This window comes from Clarias gariepinus, chromosome 4 (genome assembly GCF_024256425.1).
Source record: "Clarias gariepinus isolate MV-2021 ecotype Netherlands chromosome 4, CGAR_prim_01v2, whole genome shotgun sequence".
In the NCBI taxonomy this organism is placed as follows: domain Eukaryota; kingdom Metazoa; phylum Chordata; class Actinopteri; order Siluriformes; family Clariidae; genus Clarias; species Clarias gariepinus.
In genome coordinates this window covers 13,687,786-13,710,575 of record NC_071103.1, presented here as the reverse complement: position 1 = coordinate 13,710,575, position 22,790 = coordinate 13,687,786, and the positions used below count along the sequence as shown (strand labels likewise).

General features: G+C 37.3%; 1 protein-coding gene across 2 annotated transcripts; it reads left to right on the top strand.

The window, feature by feature from the left end:
- The first annotated feature begins 1,877 nt into the window (after positions 1-1,877).
- Positions 1,878-22,563, top strand: LOC128520348 (solute carrier family 2, facilitated glucose transporter member 3-like). 2 transcript variants are annotated; one of them, XM_053494546.1, is made up of 11 exons: positions 1,878-1,968; positions 3,468-3,560; positions 3,741-3,901; positions 5,163-5,403; positions 5,524-5,716; positions 5,928-6,115; positions 6,736-6,837; positions 7,048-7,152; positions 11,281-11,343; positions 11,768-11,968; positions 21,197-22,563. In XM_053494546.1, exons 2-11 carry the CDS (start codon positions 3,468-3,470, stop codon positions 21,422-21,424), a joined length of 1,575 nt encoding a protein of 524 aa, XP_053350521.1. In that variant the 5' UTR covers positions 1,878-1,968; the 3' UTR covers positions 21,425-22,563. The 2 variants fall into 2 exon arrangements, with proteins under 2 accessions (XP_053350521.1, XP_053350523.1); XM_053494548.1 differs by having other exon boundaries at positions 1,909-1,968; positions 3,468-3,546.
- The last annotated feature ends 227 nt before the right edge of the window (positions 22,564-22,790 follow it).

Below are 22,790 nucleotides of genomic sequence, written 5' to 3'. Positions count from 1 at the left end.
TGTTTGTGTTTCCTTCTGGCTCTCCCTTTTAGTTATGCTGTCATAGTTAGTCCTGCCAGAGTCTCTGCTTGCACTCTACAGTTAATATACATTCACATTATACATTGTGTGACTGTGACCATACCTAACTGCCATCTCTCCTCTTCTTCTCTTTCCCCCCCTCTTTCTTTTTCCTCTCTCCTCCTGTCCCCCCCTTTCACTCTTTCTCTCTCTCTCTGTCGAGCTACACATGTCGTTCCTGAGCTGCCAGTGATCCAGACTCCCTCTGCCCTCCGGACCTGTCTGACCCATCCTGGTGCCCCGCTTCTGGCTGAAGATCTTGTCACATGGATGCCCCGTGTGTCTCTCTGGGATGCGTCTGGTGTCTGGGAATGATTCTCTCTACCTAGAAAATGGTTCTGGCCTTGACTGGTGTTGGCAACTGTTTCTCTGGGGACTTGACAGTTCGATAGTTCATGACTGGAACTTCTTACAAGTCTACCTGGGTCTTCAATAACTACCTGGACTCCATATTAACATCAGTTAACATCAGCTATTATAGCTGAACTGCCTCCCACCCTACACACTGTATAAATGCAGATCATTTACTGCTTTCTGTTTCACCCAAATGAGGATGGGTTCCCTGTTGAGTCTGGTTCCTCTCAAGGTTTCTTCCTATTACCATCTCAGGGAGTTTTTCCTTGCCACTGTCGCCCTCGGCTTGCTCACCAGGGACAAACTGACCATTTTGATTCATACAAATTCACATTTCATACAAACTTAAATAATTCTTTTGACTATGTAAAGCTGCTTTGCGACAATGAAAATTGCTAAAAGCGCTATACAAATAAAATTGAATTGAATTGAATTGAAATTATTCAGGCATGAGAACAAATACACTTTGCTTATTTACTGTAGTTTGTTTAGGCATGTAAATCATGTAACATCTTTTTAATGTTAAAAGGTGGAGCTGTTCAGGTTTACAAAAAACATTTGCAAGCAAACAGTGCCATTACTTTTACAGTAACTTGGACTATATTTTTAAATGCATAGAATGTATAGTAAGTGGCTTTAAAGTTGGAGATGCTTTGATTTAAGCACCTGATTGCAGTGAAACAGTGGCATTTTTTTCCACTAGCCTTGAATATATTGTTTAGGGATGCACCGAAATTTTCGGCCGAAATAGCATTATCGGTTTCGGCCGAAACGTAAGAAAGCGCCGAAAATAAAAGCCGAAATTGTCGCCACGCCTCTCCCATCCTCCCGTCTCGTTCGCGCTGTCATTATGCATCAAACACGGAGTATGTCGGCGGTTTGGAAGCACTTCAAAGTTTCAGATGAGGACAGCAAAGTTGCAATATGCAACATTTTTTTAATACAAACAAAAAGAAAATATTTTAAACATGTTTTTTAATGAAGCCATTTTCGGTTTCGGTATCGGTTTTCGGCCAAGTGCATCCAAAAATTTCGGTTTCGTTTTCGGCCCAGAATTTTCATTTCGGTGCATCCCTAATATTGTTGTCTCAGACTGCCTTAAACATGAAAGTGCTGTATGTTGCTCACCGTTCGGTCCAGACCTTAAATAAAATTTAGATTTAGACCTTTGAATATCAAGTTTTTGATCTCATGCTGTAGGGTGTAAGATTTGCCCCAATGGTAGCATCTCAAAAGCAAGAAAAAGTACAACTTAGTACCGTTATTTCCCAAGGTGCACTGGTATGTTACAAGGATGTTTAATTTTTCAAATATCTAAAATATCTTATGTGTTTTTTCCCCCCAACATTTTTGTTTTAAATTCATCTCATGCAACAGGAGGTCAAAGTAGAAACCTGCCCGATGATATGAGTTTCTTTTAGCTCTATCCCCCTCCCATTTCATTTAAAGCCTCATGCCATTTCCTCTTTCAGAGAAGGAGTTTATGCAGCAGACACAGAACTGAGAATTGCACTTCATAAGTTTGGATTTATAACCAGTTTGACGTTGGACAAGGTGGGAGATGGCTTTTTATAACTTCTAGGCTATAATTAATATTAGTTTTCAGTTATTTTTGTATGCAACAAAATATTCCTTAAAGAAATTTTAAATATAATTCTCTTTATACGAGTGTAAAGTTTCAACAATTTTGTTACACCTTTTTTTTGTGTGTGTATTTCTTTGTAACATGTTTAACTGTGTTTAAATCATGAGCATCCAAATCAACTCTTAGAAAAGCCCTTTGTGCATTTCAGGTTTTAAACAGATTTTAACACACACTAAATATAGTTTTTTAAAAATATATCACATTCTATGTCTTACCTATATAACAAAGCTTAACAGATTTATTTTTCAAAACACTAATTTCAAAAATTACTCTTGTAACTGTTCTATAGTTACCTCTATACTGTAGTTACTTAATATTTCATATTTACCCCAGAAATCGTCATGTCCCCAGGACATAGGACATGGGAAACTGCAACAGTAGAATTACTGGAAACAATTTATTTATTTATGGGGAATACATAGGGCGTTCAAGTCAAACCAGGACCTTTAATAATGTAAAATAACAGAACACACCATTATTTATCTATATAATCCCCTGCTACACTAATCTACTTATTCCAGCCATATGCCTGCTTCCTATTTAAAACGCTGTCTTCCCAGGAACTCTTTTAACAGCCCTTCTTTTAAATGGCCTGGTTTGATCACCAAGGGTTTTCTGCTTTTGCAAAACAGTGCATGACCTCATACTGCCAAATTGACCACTTGCACATTAAAAAAACTCGGCTAGGAGTTATTGCAAAATCCATGTACAGTACTGACTTTGCTCCAAGCGATTTCCGCATATTTGGGCCATTAAAGGAGTTCTTTGGAGACCAGCATGTCTAACGTGGAGCAGACAGTCCACTCATGGCACAAGCGCACTGAGAAAACTTTCTATCTTGATGTTATCCAAGCACTAATAAAACTCTGGGATTGGTGCATTAGTGTAGCAGTGGTTATTATAGAGATAATCAAAGCTTACTTGCATACTTGTGTTCCGTTATTTTACATGTTTAAACCAGTTGCACTTAAATGCACCCTGTAAATAAATAGAATAAATAGATTTAATAGTAAGGGGATATGTCTTTAATATAAAGGTCATTCAACTCATTTAGATGATTATTGTTATTTTCCCTTTTTTTCATCTTTCATCTTTTTTTTTTAATTATAAATGCGAAACCTTTTCTAGATAAAAATCCCAAAGTATTTAAGTATTCAAAACCAATTGGAGTCTGTTACAGTTCCTATTTAAAATTTCTCATTGTTTAATTTATTTTGTAGATGCAGAAATAAGGAATGTCTAAAATATTGTATGTTGTATGCTGTGTATATTGTATGTACAGTACACCATAATCAAATCTCTTGGACACCTTGTGTTTTATTCAGCTCTTTCATATTTTCTCATTCCCATTCTTCTTGTGCATTTATCTTTTACTTCATGAATTCTGTTTATATTCCTTAATTTTCAGATGACTGGTCATTTGGTGTTCTGTGTGATGACAGCATCCATTGGTTCACTGCAGTTTGGCTACAACACAGCGATCAACAGTATATTTTTTGTGGTATAATAATACAACTACCACTACCACTACTACTAAGAATAATAATAATGCATTGTCTAAGTTAATATCTTACAAAATATTACAAAATGCATGTAATATATAGATAGATGTTTGCTTGGGAGATTTACTATGCTCTCTCTCTCTCTCTCTCTCTACCATTTGTCCTACTGAAATGATCAGAAATTAGATTCCTTTTTATTGAGGACATCGCTGGAGCGCTATGGTCAACCCATGGATGAATCCACTGTGACTACAGTGAGGTCTTTGGCTATAACTATATTCCATGCTGGTGGCATTATTGGTGCTCTCTCTGTGGGAGCTCTGGTCAACAAGTTCGGGAGGTGAGCAACTGAGGATGAAATAAAGTGATCCAACAGTTCGTTTCTAGGCTGAATGGGCCACTGTTAAACAGCCTGGAGAAAAATAATCTGCTACAGTTTGGAGTAATAATACAATGTAAACGTGTAGTATTTAAAGGGGAGATAAAAAGTAAGCTACAGTAAGTCATTCAATAAGAATACTGTAATGAATCAAATCATTTATTTTATCCCTTTCTTATCTACACTTCTAATACATTGCCTGGCCAAAAGAAAACTCACTGTTTGGATTTAAATAGGATAATACTTATAATGCAATAATATGCATCAACTGTTAAAAAATATTTTAATCCTAAATGATGAAGTGAGTAGCTTTTCATTTTAAGCAATTTCCCTCTGGGACTAATAAAGATTTTTGAATCTTGAATCTTGAATCTTTAAACAACCATTTTAGAAGACACATTCCATGATCGTGAAAAAAGACTTGTGTTTTAAAAGGGTAAAATGATTGCCTTACATCAAGGGAATAAAAACAGCTAAGGAAATTGCTGAAATTATTGTAACTGGATTAACACATAAACATTTTAAGAAACAGATGTCGCCAGAAAAACATAAAAACAGACCGTGATCGCAGCTCAAAAACAAAGATCTTACAATATCACTGCTCCATATAAAAGTAAAACCTTGAATTGCAAGTAACCTGATCTGTGAGTGTTTTACAAGACAAGCAAAATTTTAAAATAAATTTTAACTTGTTAAACAAGCAAGGTCTTGATATACGTGTACAGTAGTACGCATTTGCCTGGGCTGCCGAGTGTCACGTGATCACAACTGAGCCAATTTTTGTGGGGTTCTCCTTTCTCTCTTGCGCTGTAGAATTGTGGGTAATCGGCTCCCATGACCAGTCTCAGTGCACGTGCGTCACTCGTATAGTCAACATCTGTGTGCACGTGTACTGTTTACTGTAACCTTGTGACCAGTGTCTGTGCATGCAAGACACAATGCAACTCTTTATTACCTTCTCTGTACTTCTCAAAGCATCCTCAAAGCAAATACTGCATCTAATGTACTCTTTCTAGGCATGAAACCATATTGCTGCTCACAAGTGCCTTTACAAATGTAAATAATTCATTTGATTGTGTAAAGCTGCTTTGGTTAAATGTCTAAAATGTTATTTAAACTAACTAATATTTAGATTTTTTAAATAGGTAAACTATTACATTTTGATAATTTATAAATATTATTGACTGAAACCCAGGTGTCCCCTTCATCTTTTTTTACACAGACGTAAATCTATGCTCCTTTCTAATGTCTTGGCTCTGATCGGGGGTGGGCTGATGGGCTTGTCCGGTGTTTCCCGATCATATGAAATGCTGATCCTCGGTCACTTCATCATTGGCGTCTTCTGTGGTCTCTGTACGGGCCTGACTCCCATGTATGTGGCGGAAATTGCACCGACAGCACTAAGAGGAGCATTTGGCACCCTTCACCAGTTTGGGAGTTTACTTGGCATGCTAATAGCCAAGGTGAAATATGCTTCTTTGTGTGAGTGTGTGTGTGTGTATGTGTGTGTGTGTGTTTGTGAGAGAGAGAGAGAGAGAGAGAGAGACTCACCATAATTATATTTACTTTCGTTATTGTTGCAGATCCTTCTTTTCAAGGAGGTGTTAATTTCTAAAAATAAATCTGAAGGAGATGAAGATGATTCTTATCTTTGGCCACTGCTGCCATGCCTGACAGTTTTGCCTTCAGTAATGCAGATCATAATGCTGCTGTTTTGCTCTGAAAGTCCCAGATACCTGCTCATCAACCTGCAGCAGGAGGAGAAGGCTCGCATGGGTAATTCAAGTCTTCTCTCCCTTGGGTAAATTTAGTGTAGATAATCTATCTACTGTATTGTTTTTTGAATAGGGTCAATGGCACGTATATTGCACTTGTAGCTCACATAACATGGCAAGACATTTGCCATAACTAGACTCACACAGCTTCATTGTATTTTTTTCTGCATTTGCATAATATTTATGTAGCCTATGTATACTGTATATCTCAGCGTTGGTGGGTCTTCATGGGAATGACTGTATTGAGGATGATATTCAGGAGATGAAGGAAGAAGCCAATAGGGTGGCCATGGAAAAAAAAGTTTCCATTCTTCAGCTTTTCCGTAACCCCATTTACCGGCGGCCTATCATCATCACCATCATCATGAATCTTTCTCAGCAGTTCTCTGGAATTCAGGCTGTAAGTGGCACATCATTTAGTTAACTAAGCTTCAGCAACACAGATTATTAAAGTTGTTAAAAGCCATTCCTATTACTGTATTAGTAGCCCAACTGCTTCTCCCCCTGGAAATAACTTCAGCTCCCCCTCAAAAATATTAGTTTGTAAACATTAGTTAAAATTAATCTACTGTAAAAAGTACTGTTTTTAAGTCAGGATTGTGATTCGGTTTCTTGGAGTAGACTGTAGACACACCATGTCTCATAAACTATAACAGTATAAAGCTTAGCCTTTTCATTGTTTGCACCAAGAGATCCAATGCATCATCTCCTACTTCACAATTTCCCCAGGAACTGTCTCAACTCCTACTGTTATATAACTTGTTCTTTTATCTTAGATGCCAGTTAAGATCCTAGTAACGTTAGGGGTATGGGAAGCACCTGATGCATCCTTTAAACATTATTCTTAACATAGTTCTTTCCATGATATGGAAACATTTCCAAGATATTAAAATTGGATGATGTATTAATAATGGAATTGAAAATGCATGGTGTATTAATAATGGAGTACTGTTTTACTCACTTTTCGTTCACCACTTCCTTTTTCCTTACCTACTGTACATTTTCCCTCTTCGCTTTCAGGTAGCTTATTTCTCCTGGTTGATATATGAGAGAGCATGCATCACTAAGAGTGAAGTCTTCATTACACAAGAAGCTGTTTACATTATCTTCATATTGTGCTCTGTAAGTGCATGACACCCCTGTAAGCTTCAAATAAAAATTATGCCTTCAATGAAAGATGCCATTATTTTTAATGTGCAATGTTTGTCAGTTCACAAACAGAATGAAAAAAAAAAATGTCCTCTTCTGTCTCTTACACAATTTACAAAATTACACAGAACTATCCTGAAGTCTTATCCTAAATCTAATCCTAAATTTGCTGTTGGCCATCAGCTAATTCTGGTGGACTTCGCAGGACGAAGAAAACTTCATTTGACTGGATTGGGTGGAATGGCCATTTGTCTTCTTGTCATTATCATCTCTGTTCAGCTATTTGAGGTGAGTTACTGCTGACATTTCTTTGCATTGGCTACAGTTTACAGACCTGCTGTCCAACTGTCAGGGATTTTAGTCAAGCACATACAGTGCATTTGAAAATTTTATTTTATTTTGGGATTTAATTCAGAAAGTAAAACTCTCATCTATTCTAGATTTAATACATACTGTATAACGTGTAATATTTCAAGCCTTTTTTTTGATAATTACTGCTTATAGCTCACGAAAAATTCTCTATAGCGTTCATGGCAAGAAAGTAGACTGTCCAATCAAGTACAGTACATTATATCATGGTCAGCAAACCAGTTAGTGGTAATTTTGACAGGGGAAAGTCCAGCTGGAAAAGGAAATGTGGCATCTCCCTAAAGCTTGTCATCAAATGTAAGCATAAAATCTCCTGTTAGACACAGTGCATCAACACTAGCAGATAACATGGCACCTCACATCATCACCAGTTGTGGAAACTTCACTCTGGACTTCAAGCAACATGAATTCTGTGCTCCTCGTTCCTCTGGAACCTTGATTTCCTACTCAAATGCAATATTAACATTTATCTGGAAAGAGAACTTTGGACTGCTATATGTTTCCCGATAACGCACACGATTAGTGCGAAGAAGACTTTTAAGATATAGCTTACATAAAGTGATTACTTTTCGAACTGTGTTCGAACTGTCCCTGTTTTAAGTCGCTGCCTCCTACGTTTAACATTACAAGGCGCTGTTTACAGTGAAGGTACTGAATTAGCTGACATTGATTGCTCAGGAATCGATTTTTCATTCCTTTTGCATGACAGCATTAAGAAAGACAGCACTTTCTATGCAAATTAAACTTTGCACAAAATTATTCAAATAACATTTATTTCAACATGGGTTACTTATAACCCATAATAGACAAATATGTAAATTAAAACACCAAACTGTCGCTAATATTCGTCGCACAGGTGCGGACTGGGACCAAAAAGTGGCCCTGGACTTCCTGGCCCACAGCAACCCAAATCATAATACATTGGCTTATTAATGTAGAGATAAATTTTTAACAACAGTTACTGGTATAAAAATATACCACAATACAGATATCAATGCTATTTAAAAATATTATTTAAAGTATCACTGAACATATATTGGGTCATATCAGTAAAACAAAGAAACAAAGAAAATAACATCAAGACAAACAACATATAACATTATAAAGACAATATTTTAAAAGGAATGGCAATAAAACTGAACAGGTAAGCTGAAATAAAATCAGTAGCAGCATTAGCTCACGCTAGTAAACAAGTTATTTATTTAAATTATTATGGTAGTCAATATTGATTTGAAATAATGCTGCAAAACATTTTTTTTTATTAATATTGACTACCATAATAATTACTAGCACGAGTTAATGCTGCTACTGATTTTATTCCAGCTTACCTGTTCAGTTTGATTGCCATTCTTTTCACATGGCTCTGGTAGATCAGGGGAGAGGTGTTGGTCATCATCAGCAGGCACTGGTTCATCATCACTGACCTGCTGCACTTACAGCTTACACTGATGAGTGGTTTATCTTACGCTGCATCACGATGACCCCCCTGGGAAATGTTCATGATATCTCACAAACAAAAAGACAAATTTTTCTTTTCCTCATAAAGTGTATACTTTTTCATGGCACTGCACATGTAGTCGGATTGTTCCACTTATAGCACTTTTAAAATCATACTAACTTTACTGATATGAATAACTTTAAATGATGAATGCTTTTTAACACCCTTGTGACTTAATAAGAGACAATGCACAGCATATTTTCTAACAGCCTATAAATGATACATTTTTGGCACACAATACTGCCAAAATGTCTCATTTTGCTGTCAAACTGTTTATAAGTCTCCTGGGTCTCTGTGAGACTGGTGCTACTGGACACTGAAAATATTATCTTTATCTTCTTCTTTGTCTTTCGGCTGTTCCCTTTCAGGGGTCGCCACAGCGAATCATCTGCCTCCATCTAACCCTATCCTCTGCATCCTCTTTTCTTACACCAACTAACTTCATGTCCTCTCCCACTGCATCCATAAATCTCCCCTTTGGTCTTCCTCTAGACCTCCTGCCTGGCAGTTCCAACCTCAGCATCCTTCTACTGATGTATTCACAATCTCTCCTCTGAACATGCCCAAACCACCTCAATCTGGCCTCTCTGACTTTATCTCCAAAACATGTGCAATTACATCGCTATGGGAGGGGAGATGAATATAAAGTATTTTTAAACCGATTACGCCACCCCGAGGTTAACCGGGGAAATAACCCAAATAAGGAACACAAGTTCGTTAGGCAAAATAAAGCAGAGAGACAGTGGTACAAATGTACAAAACTTTATTGTAGTTCCCAATAAAACAATTTAAAAACATTTAATAGCATGCAATGCTAGGTATCAAATGGCCATCACGCACACTATAGGTGGAACAGGGCACTCTGTGTACTCACATCATACAAAAGGAAAAATAAAATAAAACACACTTACAAGCAAAGAAAAAAACACACAAATTTCAGGCACCGGCTTCCCAGCGGCAGGGGCAGGCTAAATGAGGTACAGACCCTAAGGTGCACTTTACACACATCCACATACACTCACACAAAGTGAAACGGGAATACAATCAGCACTGCACTCCACACAGTTACACTACCACCAGTACTCAGAGCTAGCTAGTTAGTCTTCCAGTCCAACAGTTCCCAATATGAACTGACGCATGTAACATTAAATAACCAAATTAACCAAATGAAACACAATATAAAAAAACAAAAATAAAGCAAACCAAATGCTCTTTACATTAAACACACAAAACGAAAAATAAGAAAAGAACAAAAATTAATAAAAAAAAACAAAACAAAAGAAACAAAATACTTTAGGGAAGGTTTCTATCCAACTGTTCGCTGGATCAGTCATATCCAATTCAGAGTTCTCCGGAAGCTACATCACAGCACTCTCCGCAATACAATCACACATGCAGATAGCCCAAACAGGCCTTTAAATAGTAGCAGGGCAACTCCAAATCACTTACCCAGTTACAAAGAAACTAAACCCAAAAAACAAACAAAAAAAACCACAACCAACCGGGGGAGCAGTAGGAAAAACAGGAGAAACACCAGAGAAGAAAACAGCAGGAGAAGAAACAGCAGCGCCACATGTAACATGCATTGTCCCTCTGATGAACTCATTCTTGATCCTATCCATCCTTGTCACTCCCAAGGAGAACCTCAACATCTTCAGCTCTGCCTCCTTCAACTCTGCCTCCTGTCTTTTCTTCAGCGCCACTGTCTCTAAGCCGTAGAGCATTGCTGGTCTCACCACTGTCCTGTACACCTTTCCTTTCATTCTCGCTGATACTCTTTTATCGCACAACACACCTGACACTTTTCTCCACCCATTCCAACCTGCCTGTACCCGCCTCTTCACCTCCTTTCCACACTCTGGACCGTTGACCCCAAGTACTTAAAATATTGTCTTTATATGTGATTTTATATGTTGTTTGTTTTATTGTTCTTTCCTTTGTTTCTTTGTTTTACAAACATGACCCAATATATGTTCAGTGATACTTTTTTAACGTTTTTGTATTGTGTTATATTTTTATACCAGTAAGTAGTTTTAAAAATTAATCTCCACTTTAATTGCCAATGTATTATGATGTGGGATGTGGTGGGCTGCTGGGTCCAGCCTTGCTGTCCCTGACCACTTATAGGCAGAATCTGTTCATTTGAAGCATTTCAATTTCAATTCAATTCAATTTTATTTGTATAGCGCTTTTAACGATTTACATCATCACAAAGCAGATTTCACGGGATTTACCTCTAAAGCTTTTCTTATTTTTGCAAAACTTTTAGCTTCACCTTTTCTTTTTCCTTCTTTTTCATTCATTGAAATTATTATTAATTTGCTAAGAGAAATTTGCTGTTTTGAGAAGGATCAATATTTTTCCCTCTATAAATTAAAAGTGGAGGGGGGCGTGTTTCACAACATGGATGCTCTGTTGATGTTTTTTCAACTCAGAAATCTTTAAAAACATCTCATAAAACTTTTAAAACTAAAAAAAAAGTTTTACATATTTTTTTACAGTTATAAAGTATATTTCTTAATACTGCATTTTTTAATTTTTATAACCAGGGCGATTACATGTGTCAGCAACATGCAGTGAACCTCCCAGGGGTCCTGGAGGTAACACCAAAGGTTAGTGTTCAAACTCTTAAAAAAAGCATTTATTACCTGAAGTACTTTAAAAAATTTGTTTACCATTTAGGCCTACACCCTAACTTCCATCCCTGATAGTAAGCATGGTTTGCTTGGATGCCACACATTCGGTTGGTAGATTTGCAAAAAAAAAAAAAAAAACATGAAATCAACATGGAACTAGAGAATTCGTAGGTCTGAAAAACTACCATAATTAACCGAGGAAAGAACAGCATGAATAAGGTAAATAATTAAACTTAAATTGTAGTTACATGAGAACTATCAACATGCAGGAAATCAGAATGGACCATAACTGTCAATTGAACTGTTCCATTTAATGTAACTCTCCAACACCGCAAAGTCTACAGAACCCACCCTTTACAGAATGGTTAAATTATGTTTGTCATTTTTATTCCTTTTGCAGAGTAATCCTCTAGTGGTAACTGTGGCCACTGTGGCTGTTTTCACATTTCTGGCTATGTTTGTGATTGGCCCGGGGCCAATCCCATGGTTCATAGCAACAGAGCTCTTTGCTCAAGGTGCACGGCCAGCTGCTGTCTCTGTGAGCGGCTGCTCTAACTGGACAGCCAACCTTCTGATGCTTCTGTGCCTCCCCTCTCTGCTGGTAAGAACACTTACATTTTTGTTTATGGCAAAACTGTTTTACATTCTAACTCGAAATGGCGCAATGCAGAATATTTTCTGCTATGATTTATCTTTAAACAAAAACTTAATTTCTTTAAAAAAATGAATTAAATTCTTAAAAAAACAAAACAAAAAGAAACAAGACAAGCTACGAGTCCTAAAATGCCTGTTTTTGTAAACCAAACAGTGATTTTTTTTGTAAAGTACTCAACAAAACCAAAGGTCAAAGGTTGCGTTAGCAAATCCTTCCCTAGAAAAGACTTTAAAGCAAATAAAAAAGGTTTATTAGATCTAAAACACTAGAAAGCCAAAAAACGTATGCTTCTCTCAAGGGGTCGCCACAGCAACAAGAACTTTGACACAGGTTTTACACTGGATGCCCTTCTTGATGCAGCCCTCCCATTTTATCTTGGCTTGGGACCGACACTGCACCCAGTAGCTGAGGTTTAAAAGGCTAAATGGCAACCATAAACAGAATAAAGACTGTTCATTCTCTGTTTTTCTATTTGTAGAGAGACTTTTTGAAGCTCTGTTTTTAGAATCTCAAGTCTGGTTTTGTCTTCTGTCTTGGTGTGTGACATTACAGTGACATTTGAATGCAAGGCAAACCTTATCAGCTTATTGATGTTTAATGGTTATGTGTTTAAAAATTACTATTTGGCAGAAGAGGATTCCAAGGGTGTACATTAAGCTAGAAAACCTCTGAATAACTGCATGCTCAGTTTTATGTGCATGGAACATACAGACATTAAGTATATTGTAAACTCTTGCAGAACTTAGTTTGGGCTGTTAGTGATGTTGTGAACTCTGTGTCAACCACATTGGCCAGCATGGTCAGACAGTTTGTTTTATTTACAAAGTATGGCTAGATTGCTCAGACCAAGCGCTTTGTGTGTGTGTGTAACATGCCTAATACTATTGGGGATATCTACTGCACTCATGTATACATCCAGGCACCTCATGAAAGCGAGCATCTTGTGGGCGATGGAACTAATCATTACAAACTGCATAATGAATTAGTCTAGGTCTATCCATGATGCATGTATCCTGAGGAAGAGCACTCTATATAAAGATTTTAAACTAAGCAACCAGGATGGGTTAATGTTAGGAGGCGGAGTCTATCCACTCCTACAGTACCTACACTGATGACCCTATTTTCTTGTAGGTAACACATCTGAGCAAGGATGTTTCAACAGTGCTAATTGCAAAAAATTATGTAAAATGGAGCAGTTAAATGAAGTTCTGGAGAGGTGGTTTGCATGCTTTAAATATTTGTAAGTGGAACCACAGGGAGTGTGTAACATAAAACTAGCCTGCATTGTCCTACATAACATTGCTACCAGGTGAAACATCCGGTGTTCATTCGTAAGCAGTGTTGGGGAAGTTACTCAAAAAAAGTAATCTATTACAAATGACTGATTAATACTTTAAAATTGCAATTTGATTACATTACTGATTATTACATGTAAAAAGTAATCAGATTACTAATTACGTTACTTTCAAGTTACTTTGAAAACATTTTTCTTTTTTTTGCATCACATTTTGCAGCACATTGGTATAGTGATAAGCGCTATGGCTAAGGTTGAGGGTTCTAGTCTTGCTTTTGTGTCTTTCTGCATGAAGTTTGCATGAGTTCTCCCTGTGCTTGATGGGTTTTCTTTAGGTACTCCTGTTTTCTCCCACATCTGCAAAGACATGAAAATTAGGCTAACTAGAATTTCCAGATAGCCTGTAGTTTGTATGTATGCTTGTGGCACCCCATCCCCTGGCCTTCTACCACCCTGAATACGGATAATATAGGGAATGAGTGAGTGTGTGTTTTAAATCAAGAGCCGTTTGGGGGATTATTTTATGGGGACAAAACATATGGGGGACAAAATAATAATAATAATAATAATTATAATAATAATTAAAAATAATTATTATTACTACCAATATTTAGGTGGCATGGTGGTTTAGTGGTTAGCACTGCCACCTGCAAGGTCCGAGTTCGATTCCTATCTGTGTGTGCATGGATTTTGCATGTTCTCCCTATGCTTTGTGGGTTTTCTTCCATTTAAAAGACCTGCAGATTAGGGTAACTGTTGTTCCCAAAATTGCTCATAGTGTGTGAATGAATGCGTAAGTCTCCTGAGATAGGCTCCAGGCCCCCCGCGACCCTAAATACAGGATAAAGTAGTATAGATGAAGATTAAGTGAGTGAATAAGAGTATTATATATACTCAGCAAAAAAAAGAAACGTCCTCTGACTTTCAACTGTTTTTACTTTCAGTAAACTTAATGTGTAAATATTTGTATGAACACTAAAAGAGTCAACACCATAAGCCATAAACTAAAAATGTTTCCCAATGTGTCCCTGAATGAAGGGAGGCTCAAAATCAAAAGTACCAGTCAGTATCTGGTGTGGCCACCAGCTGCTTGAAGTACTGCAGTGCATCTCCTCCTCATGGACTGCCTATTGCGGACAGTCTGAGCACTGATGGAGGGATTGTGTGTTCCTGGTGTGACTCGGGCAGTTGTTGTGGCCATCCTGTACCTGTCACGCAGGTGTGATATTCGGATGTAGCGATCCTGTGCAGGTGTTGTTACACGTGGTCTTCCACTGCAAGGATGATCAGCTGTCCTTCCTGTCTCCCTGTAGTGCCGTCTTGGGCGTCTCACAGTGCGGACATGGCAATTTATCGCCCTAGCCACATCAGCAGTCCTCATGCCTCCCCGCAGCATGCCTAATGCACGTTCACGCAGATGAGCAGGGACCCTGGGCATCTTTCTTTGGGTGTTTTTCACAGTCGGTAGACAAGTCTCTTTAGTGTCCTGCGTTTTTAGAACTGTGACCTTAAATGCCTACTTTCTGTAAGCTGTTAAGGTCTTAACGACCATTCCACAGGTGCATGTTAATTAATTGATTATGGTTAATTGAACATTTTTTTTTTTTTGCTGAGTATATATATATATATATATATATATATATATATATATATATATATACTCAGTATATGTGTATAAAACTCTCATTCACTCACTTAATCTTCATCTATACTACAGTACTTTATCCTGTATTTAGGGTCACGGGTCGCTAGCCCGTCTACTTTATCTACACTCTTACAGTTAGACAAATCAACTGCAAAATATAAATAAATGTTTATATGCAACATATATTTATGTTTTATTAAATTACTCCTAAAATCCATCTTGATTTTTTTTATTGTAATATCTTTCTTTTCTTTTTTTAAGTAAATGTATCCCAATACAGTTTTAAACTACACAAGGTTTGATCTAGATGAAAATCAGGCTTGAAATTTATGATCAACCCTGTACGTACATGTTCTTCACAAGTTCTGACGCGTGTCCCTTTAGTTACACAGTGTCACACACGACTTCAGACGTTTCGTTGATTCCTTTGTCTCTTGTTTTATTTTCAACATCAAAGTACAACAGTTGTTACAGTTTCTTGCATAAATCCACTGTAGTCACGACAAGTCGCTTGCTGTGTTCTGTAGAGTACAGTTACAACAACTCATTTTACTGTATCTTTTAGCTTACAGTCTCAGGGTCAAAAGCTTGTGTTCTCCACACCTTTCTGTATCCTTCCGTGTCTTAACAACAACTAACAACTAACGTGCGTGATAGACATGCAGCTACATAACTGTGGGATGATGTCACAGAACACCTCATGAAATGATGTCACAATACAAATTATGAGTATGATACTTAATGCTTAATGCTTAACTAATAGACTTAATACTTAATGCTTAACTAATAAAATAGAAATAAACACAACAACAAATTTATAAAAATGAAATATGGCTCTTACATTCCAGCCCCTAATTGACAGGCAGGAGGACTGACAATTAATTTTTTTTTTTTTTAAACGATAGAGCCATGTAGTTTTACCATTCACATTAATCATCACTTTAAACCTTCTAAATGTATACTATGGAGATAATGCCATTGTATCCAGCCTCAGTACAGGCGCTTGTTTCATGACTCACTGTAGCAGGAAAGGTATTAACTGTTTCAGTCTCATCAGCCTTTACGATCGCTTGAGCTGTGTCTTGTGCTGCAATGTGTAGCATGCGAGGATGTTTCTTTGAGCACAACTGACATGTAATTTTCTTTGTGCAGTCTTTGCTTAAGTGTCCTTTTACTAAACAGCCAAAGCAGAATCCATTCTTTTTTAGAAAGTCCAATTTGACCTTATATGTCTCATTGTTAAACTGGTGGCATTCATCTAGGGTATGATCTTTCGCACAGGATGCACAAGGTTTAGTGAAGGCACTAATAACTAATGCACCACTACTCCTTAATGTAATTGAGTCTTTATGATTTTTACCAACCTGTTTTACGCCGCTTGCAAAGCTGCTACCTCTCTTTTCTTCCATTTTTTGCTTGAATCCTGAAGGGGATTTGTTGCTGTGTTTTTTACCACTAGTCGAAACGTTCAGGTCTCCAAAAAGTGGGTGAGACATTACCTTTGCTTCTCGTTCTACGAATTTCATCAGCTGCACGAACTTAGCTCTTTCCTCATTGCGCTCTTCGTACTCGTATACGTGGCTTCTCCATTTTTCACGCAATTTGTAGGGCAGTTTTGAGGCAACACTCCTCAAGTTGGTAGCATTGTCTAGCTCATCCATGTAATTAATGCTTGACATGGTATTGTAACATTGTACTAGGAACAGGGAGAAAGTTTTTAGCGACTTTCCGTCCTCTGACTTTATTTCCGGCCAGTTGAGTGCTTTTTGCATCAGCGTTGTAGCGATTATTTGTCTATTTCCGAAATTGTCATGTAACAGTCTCATAGCCTCTGCGTAACCACGATGTTCTGGCATGAGCTGGCAGCTTGTCACTAGGTCCCTAGGCTGTCCTTTAGTATACTGCTCAAGAAAGACCAGCCTTTCCAGATTGCTATCAGTTTTGGTTTCGATGGCATGTTTAAAGGCTATTACAAAGGACGTGAACTCAAGAGGGTCACCATAGAATAAAGGAACGTCGCGCGGAGGTAAGGAAAGTTGCCACTGACTCTTTGCAAACATTTCTGTAAGATCTGCCTGAATTGGCATCCTACCCTGAGGCTCCACTATGTCAGTGTTGTAAAGTGAGTGTTTGTTACCTTGGGTGGGCCGTTCCATTAGGGTGCTTGACATTATGGGTTTGGCACTCACTGGCATGCTTAAGTGGGTTGCTCGGAGGCGTGATGGCAGCTCGAGGTATTCCGTTGCCGAACTGTGGTTGCAGTGGTCGTTTTGCTCTGGTTCCGGGGGGCATGCACCACTCGTTTCGACGACCACGCTCCGTCTGGCAGGATGTTGTTTTTTACGGTTCTGGTAAGAATTTAGTTCAGCATCGGCCATTGCAAGCGCCGTTTCCATTTCCAGCCTTTCCTTTTGTGCCTTTAATTGTGCTTGTTTAGCCTTTAGTTGTGCTTCCTCAACCTTTAGTCTTGCTTTCAATTGCTCTTCCTCAGCCTTTAATCGTGCTTCCTCCAGCTCCAGCGCCTGCCGATCTCTCAAAGTTGCTGCTTTAGCCAGCAAAGCTGCTCTGTTGTCTTCTGCCTTTTTTAGTCGAGCTTCGGATGCTGCTGACGTTAAGGACCTCTTGGATGCCGCTGACGTTACGCTTCCCTGCCTTTGGGGGGCGGGCGTCTTACGCTCCGCCATTGACACACTGTCGTTTGGCGAAACTCCATCGTCAACTGTTTGAGACAACTTAAAGCGATTACTAGTGTCCGCGATCCACGACTCCACTCTTACCATGAATTCTGAGCAGCGTGTTAATCTAGGGTGATACCAGTGCTGCTGATCGGTTTCACGCTCTTCATCCTTTGCGCACGATCGCACTTTTACATTGCTTTTAATAAAGTCATTTAGCAGCGCTTTGTATTGGCGGCGCTTGGCTTTAACGTCATGCAAATTACAAGCATTGTCCATAAGCGCCTCTAGTTCATTGTATAATACAGTCAGCTGACTCCACTTGCCTTCTCTGGCGCTCTTCAGTTCGTCGAGCACCATCACCTGCTCAGATTCGTGTGACATGGTGAAGTTTAAGGCAGGCAAGTCCTCTTCTCGCTTTCGGCTTCGGTTGCTCGTTGGCAGTCGATGCGCGTTTTTGAATCGCACGCGCGCTCTTCACTCCACGTTCACACTCTTAAATCACTTATCTTTATTTCTGCGGCGGAGCAAGCTTTTGACTTTAAATTGTACGTACATGTTCTTCACAAGTTCTGACGCGTGTCCCTTTAGTTACACAGTGTCACACACGACTCCAGACGTTTCGTTGATTCCTTTGTCTCTTGTTTTATTTTCAACATCAAAGTACAACGGTTGTTACAGTTTCTTGCATAAATCCACTGTAGACACGACAAGTCGCTTGCTGTGTTCTGTAGCTTCGATAGATTACAGTTACAACAACTCATTTTACTGTATCTTTTAGCTTACTGTCTCACGGTCAAAAGCTTGTGTTCTCCACACCTTTCTGTATCCTTCCGTGTCTTAACAACAACTAACAACTAACGTGCGTGATAGACATGCAGCTACATAACTGTGGGATGATGTCACAGAACAACTCATGAAATGATGTCACAATACAAATTATGAGTATGATACTTAATGCTTAATGCTTAACTAATAGACTTAATACTTAATGCTTAACTAATGAAATAGAAATAAACACAACAAATTTATAAAAATGAAATATGGCTCTTACAACCCAGTGATTCTTGAGATCAGGGACAAAACATGTCCACCAGATAAAACACAGTTTGTGGGTAAGAAAAATACTTAATATTACATATACACTTAGCCAGAAGACTGAAAAGGATAATGAAAGCACAAATAAATATTATTTCATGTTGTTTTATAAATGTTTTTCATTCTAAATGATATGATATGTAAACAGTGTCTGTAAAAACCCTTGTCCGGAAGCAGGTGTCATTACATTACAATAGCTTAAAAACAATTAAAAGTAATTTTAAATTAAATGTTATATTTACTATGTGTAAGTATTTCAGTAATTAATTTAATGAGCATCAAAAGTTAAAGCTGAAAAACTGATTTAATGTAGTTTTAAGACGATTTAACTTGTGTCCTGGGGTTTTGTCAACACCGTCAGACCTTTTTTTAAAATAAAAAAAAAATCAGTAATTAATGAGGGCAGCTAAAAGTCTGAGGACCCCTTTATCACTTCCTTGTTCTTTGAAATGCCATGAGACCACTCTAGCTCTGGTTAGTTTTTTAATATTCTTTTAATTTTATACCTACTTGTTAATACTTTGCATGTCACAACCATAGTGTGTCAACACCATAAACAATGTAATGTAAGATTTCTATGGAAATTTCTGTTATAAATGCTTAATTTAAGTAAAGTTCAAAGGTTACAAGCAATGAATGATAAACAAGATGGCTCATGTGAGAAGCACATGTGTTATGAGAGGAAACATGGTATTTTGTCAACTCCGTCAGATGTCAACACCATCAGGATTTATGTCTGACGGTGTTGACAAATGCCATTATGTGCATTATTCCTCATTTTAGTGTAGTTTACTTCAATTATATTACTAACCAAACATTTGATATTACTGTTGCTCAGTTTTATGTGTTGAATTTTAACCAATTGCCATATAGCTTTATGTTTTAAATTGAATCTCATTTTCATAGCCTCTCGAGTACTTTATGTAATAAGGTGTTGCTTATGATTACCCATCATTTGCAGCTTATGCTTATCCATCAAGAAAGTATACTGACATAATGGTATGCATTTTAGGCTTGAATGGCTAGGTAGAAGCTATCAGTTGAGGAACGAAAGAGAAGGAATAGGGAGTATCAAAAAAGAAGGGGACAAAAAAAATTATAGCCAGCCTGAGTAGAAAGAAGAGTTGCTGAGAAAGGAGAGGGAAAGGTGGAGAAATAGGGTGAAGGAGGGCAAAATAAAAAACATCAGTGATTTGGAAGAAAGAGAAAAGAGGTATAAGAGAAGGTTTTGGAAACAAGCACAGAAAGAGTCAAGAGAACGCAAGAACAAAGCACAGGAAGGCCAGCATCGAGACACCCCACCACAGAGTCCTTTGGACATCGGTTTTGAGGAGCCAAGGAGTAGTAGACAGCTAGTTGCTGGTGGACGGGAAAGACGCAAAACTAGAAAAAGACACTCCAGAGAGATTAAAGCACTGAAAGACAAACTTGACAAGTTAAAAAAGAGAGGGACAAGCTGAGAAAGCGACTTGAACGTGGAAAACGTATTCAAAATGAGAAAACACAGGACTCACCTCGAACCAAAACAGAGATGATGGTTCAAGGGAGCCAACTCAGAAATCCTTTAATCAAAAGATCACTGCTCTTCCACCATGCAATGACTGCAGAGCTGAGAAGAAATGCTCCTCGTTTATATAATGTGTTTTGTTCATATCTTGCAATGTTACGATATTTGTGAGAGTTCAATGTTCCTTTTGAATGAAATATTTTTCTGTTTCTTACAAGCTTGTCACCACCGTCAGTTTAGTGTCAACACCGTTGATGCCTTGTCAACTCCGTCAGAATGATATATTGTTGTTGTTGTTTTTAAAGATGAGCTGTTTTGTTCCCTCAAGAATATTTGTTATTAAAATGGTTGCATTTTTAAAGTTATTGTGTAATTTTTATGCTTCTAAGTATCACTGTTCATTATGAAAATTAAATGATAAATTTATTAGTCCATACAACCTAAACCGCGATCATTAAACATTGATTAATCTAACCTTTAAAAGGTAATATGATTCATTTAAAAACATTTTTATGTGATTAAGACAATTAAAAAATGCTAAGAGTCTAAATATCTGTGATAACTTAATTAAAAATAATTTTATAGCCATTTCTATGTGTCTGATGGTGTTGACAAAAATCCAGGGCTGATCCCGCAAACCTCTAATTTATATAAAAAAATTTAAACTGGGAGATTGTTCCAAAACATGGTTACATAGCCAAACCCTCATTTAACATATATGTGTACACTGGTTTTTAAAATGATGAAGTTTTTTTTTTAGAAAATCAAAACCTGTTTTGTCCCTGATCTCAAGAATCACTGAACCCTGATTTCAAAATTCGATCTTACTTTTGGACAACCAATTCAAAATTTGATCCATCTCCATAGCTGAAATCTGATCTGATTCCTTTTGAACAACTAGGCTTAGGGAATTGAAATTAATCACTCAACTTACAATTTTTTCCCCTCTCTTTAGAACTCGTGTGGATCATACGTCTTAATCATTTTCCTTGTGCTCCTTGTGTTGTTCTTCCTGTTTACCTACTTCTGGGTTCCTGAGACCAAAGGACGGACCTTTGAGGATATTTCCAGTGAATTTGCTGGGAAGGCAGCTACCAGTTCCAACCAGTCTTCCCAGAGAGAGGATGTGGCCAATGTCTCAGTCTCTTCCCCCAAAGAAACAGTCGCAATGGTGGAATTTTAGTGGTCAGGAGGTCAGCCAGTGCTTAGACCAAAGATCTAATTTAAATTCTTAAAATTATTACAAGCAGCAGAGAAAAACTGATTAGTCTTCATTATAAATTAAAAAGACTGTTGTAATTAACACATAGGGAAAATTTATATTAAAAAGGAAACAATCTATTTTAATTATGATGGGATGCACTGCCAGTTTAGAGGATGATGTACTAAAGATGTGTATGCAGATGAATACAGCTTCACTTTGGCTAATTAAAATGCCCGAAGCAACATAAACTGTTTTAAATGCAAGCCTTTGTGTCTGAAACAAAGTAAACAAACTGCACTACAATCAGTTTGTGACTCTTATTGTTCCAATTTTTCTTTTAATAAATGCTTAACAACACAATCTGGCAGATGATGTAGTCGCGGAATGGTTTCTTCTGACATTCAAATTAATTAAGAAACAACCAGCCATTCTTGACCTAAAAAACCCCCCAATATAATAATAATAATATATTAATATAATAATAATAATAATAATAATAGTATTAAGTAATGTGCCAATTTAAAGTAAATAATTACTGTACTCTCAACTTCAAGATATCTGAACAGTTGCTTCATTACAGTAATCTTCACTCTATATTCTGCACTTTGAGGCAAAAATATATTTACGTTTGTGGTTGTAATGCGACAAAATGTGGAAAGGTTTGAGGGGTATAAATACTTTTGAAAGGCACTAAAATTCTGTAACCTTTATCTTCTGTTTGATTAAAAAGAGACATTTCATATTTTGCTAAAATGTATGCATTGCTTTTTCTGATACATTAAGTCAATCAAAGATGGGTACTAACGCTAGTTTTAAATAAATTATTTAATGACTCCTACCTGTTTGCTTAAATTTAGGTGGTGACTTGTTTTTTTGACCAGGCAGTGTGCATAATTTAAACAATATAGTGTTTTAGAGCTTCTCCTTGATTTATTCAGTTTAATACTTAACTACTATTCAACAAAGTAATATTCTTAGTTTTTTTTGCAAAAAATTTTTAAGAGTTAAAGTGTGCAGTTCTTTTGTGGGCCCACAGTATTATGTTAACAGTTTATGCTTTACTGGTTCTAATGTCCTTGATTTATCGATTTATTACCATTATCTTTATGAATCAATTATGTTTCCCTTGGCTGTCACACTTCTTTTTTTTTTCTTTTTTTTTTTCAATAACAAAAACTGTTTTTGTTAAACTGTTAGTGATCATTTTGCAATAACAGTATTCCCCATAGTGTTTTCTCCCTTTTACTGTATAACACAGATTAAAGAACAGAACTGAAGAACTCTGGTGGTCTGTTACCAAAAAAGTTACCTTCTTCATTTAAATGAAATTATTTATTATGCAAAA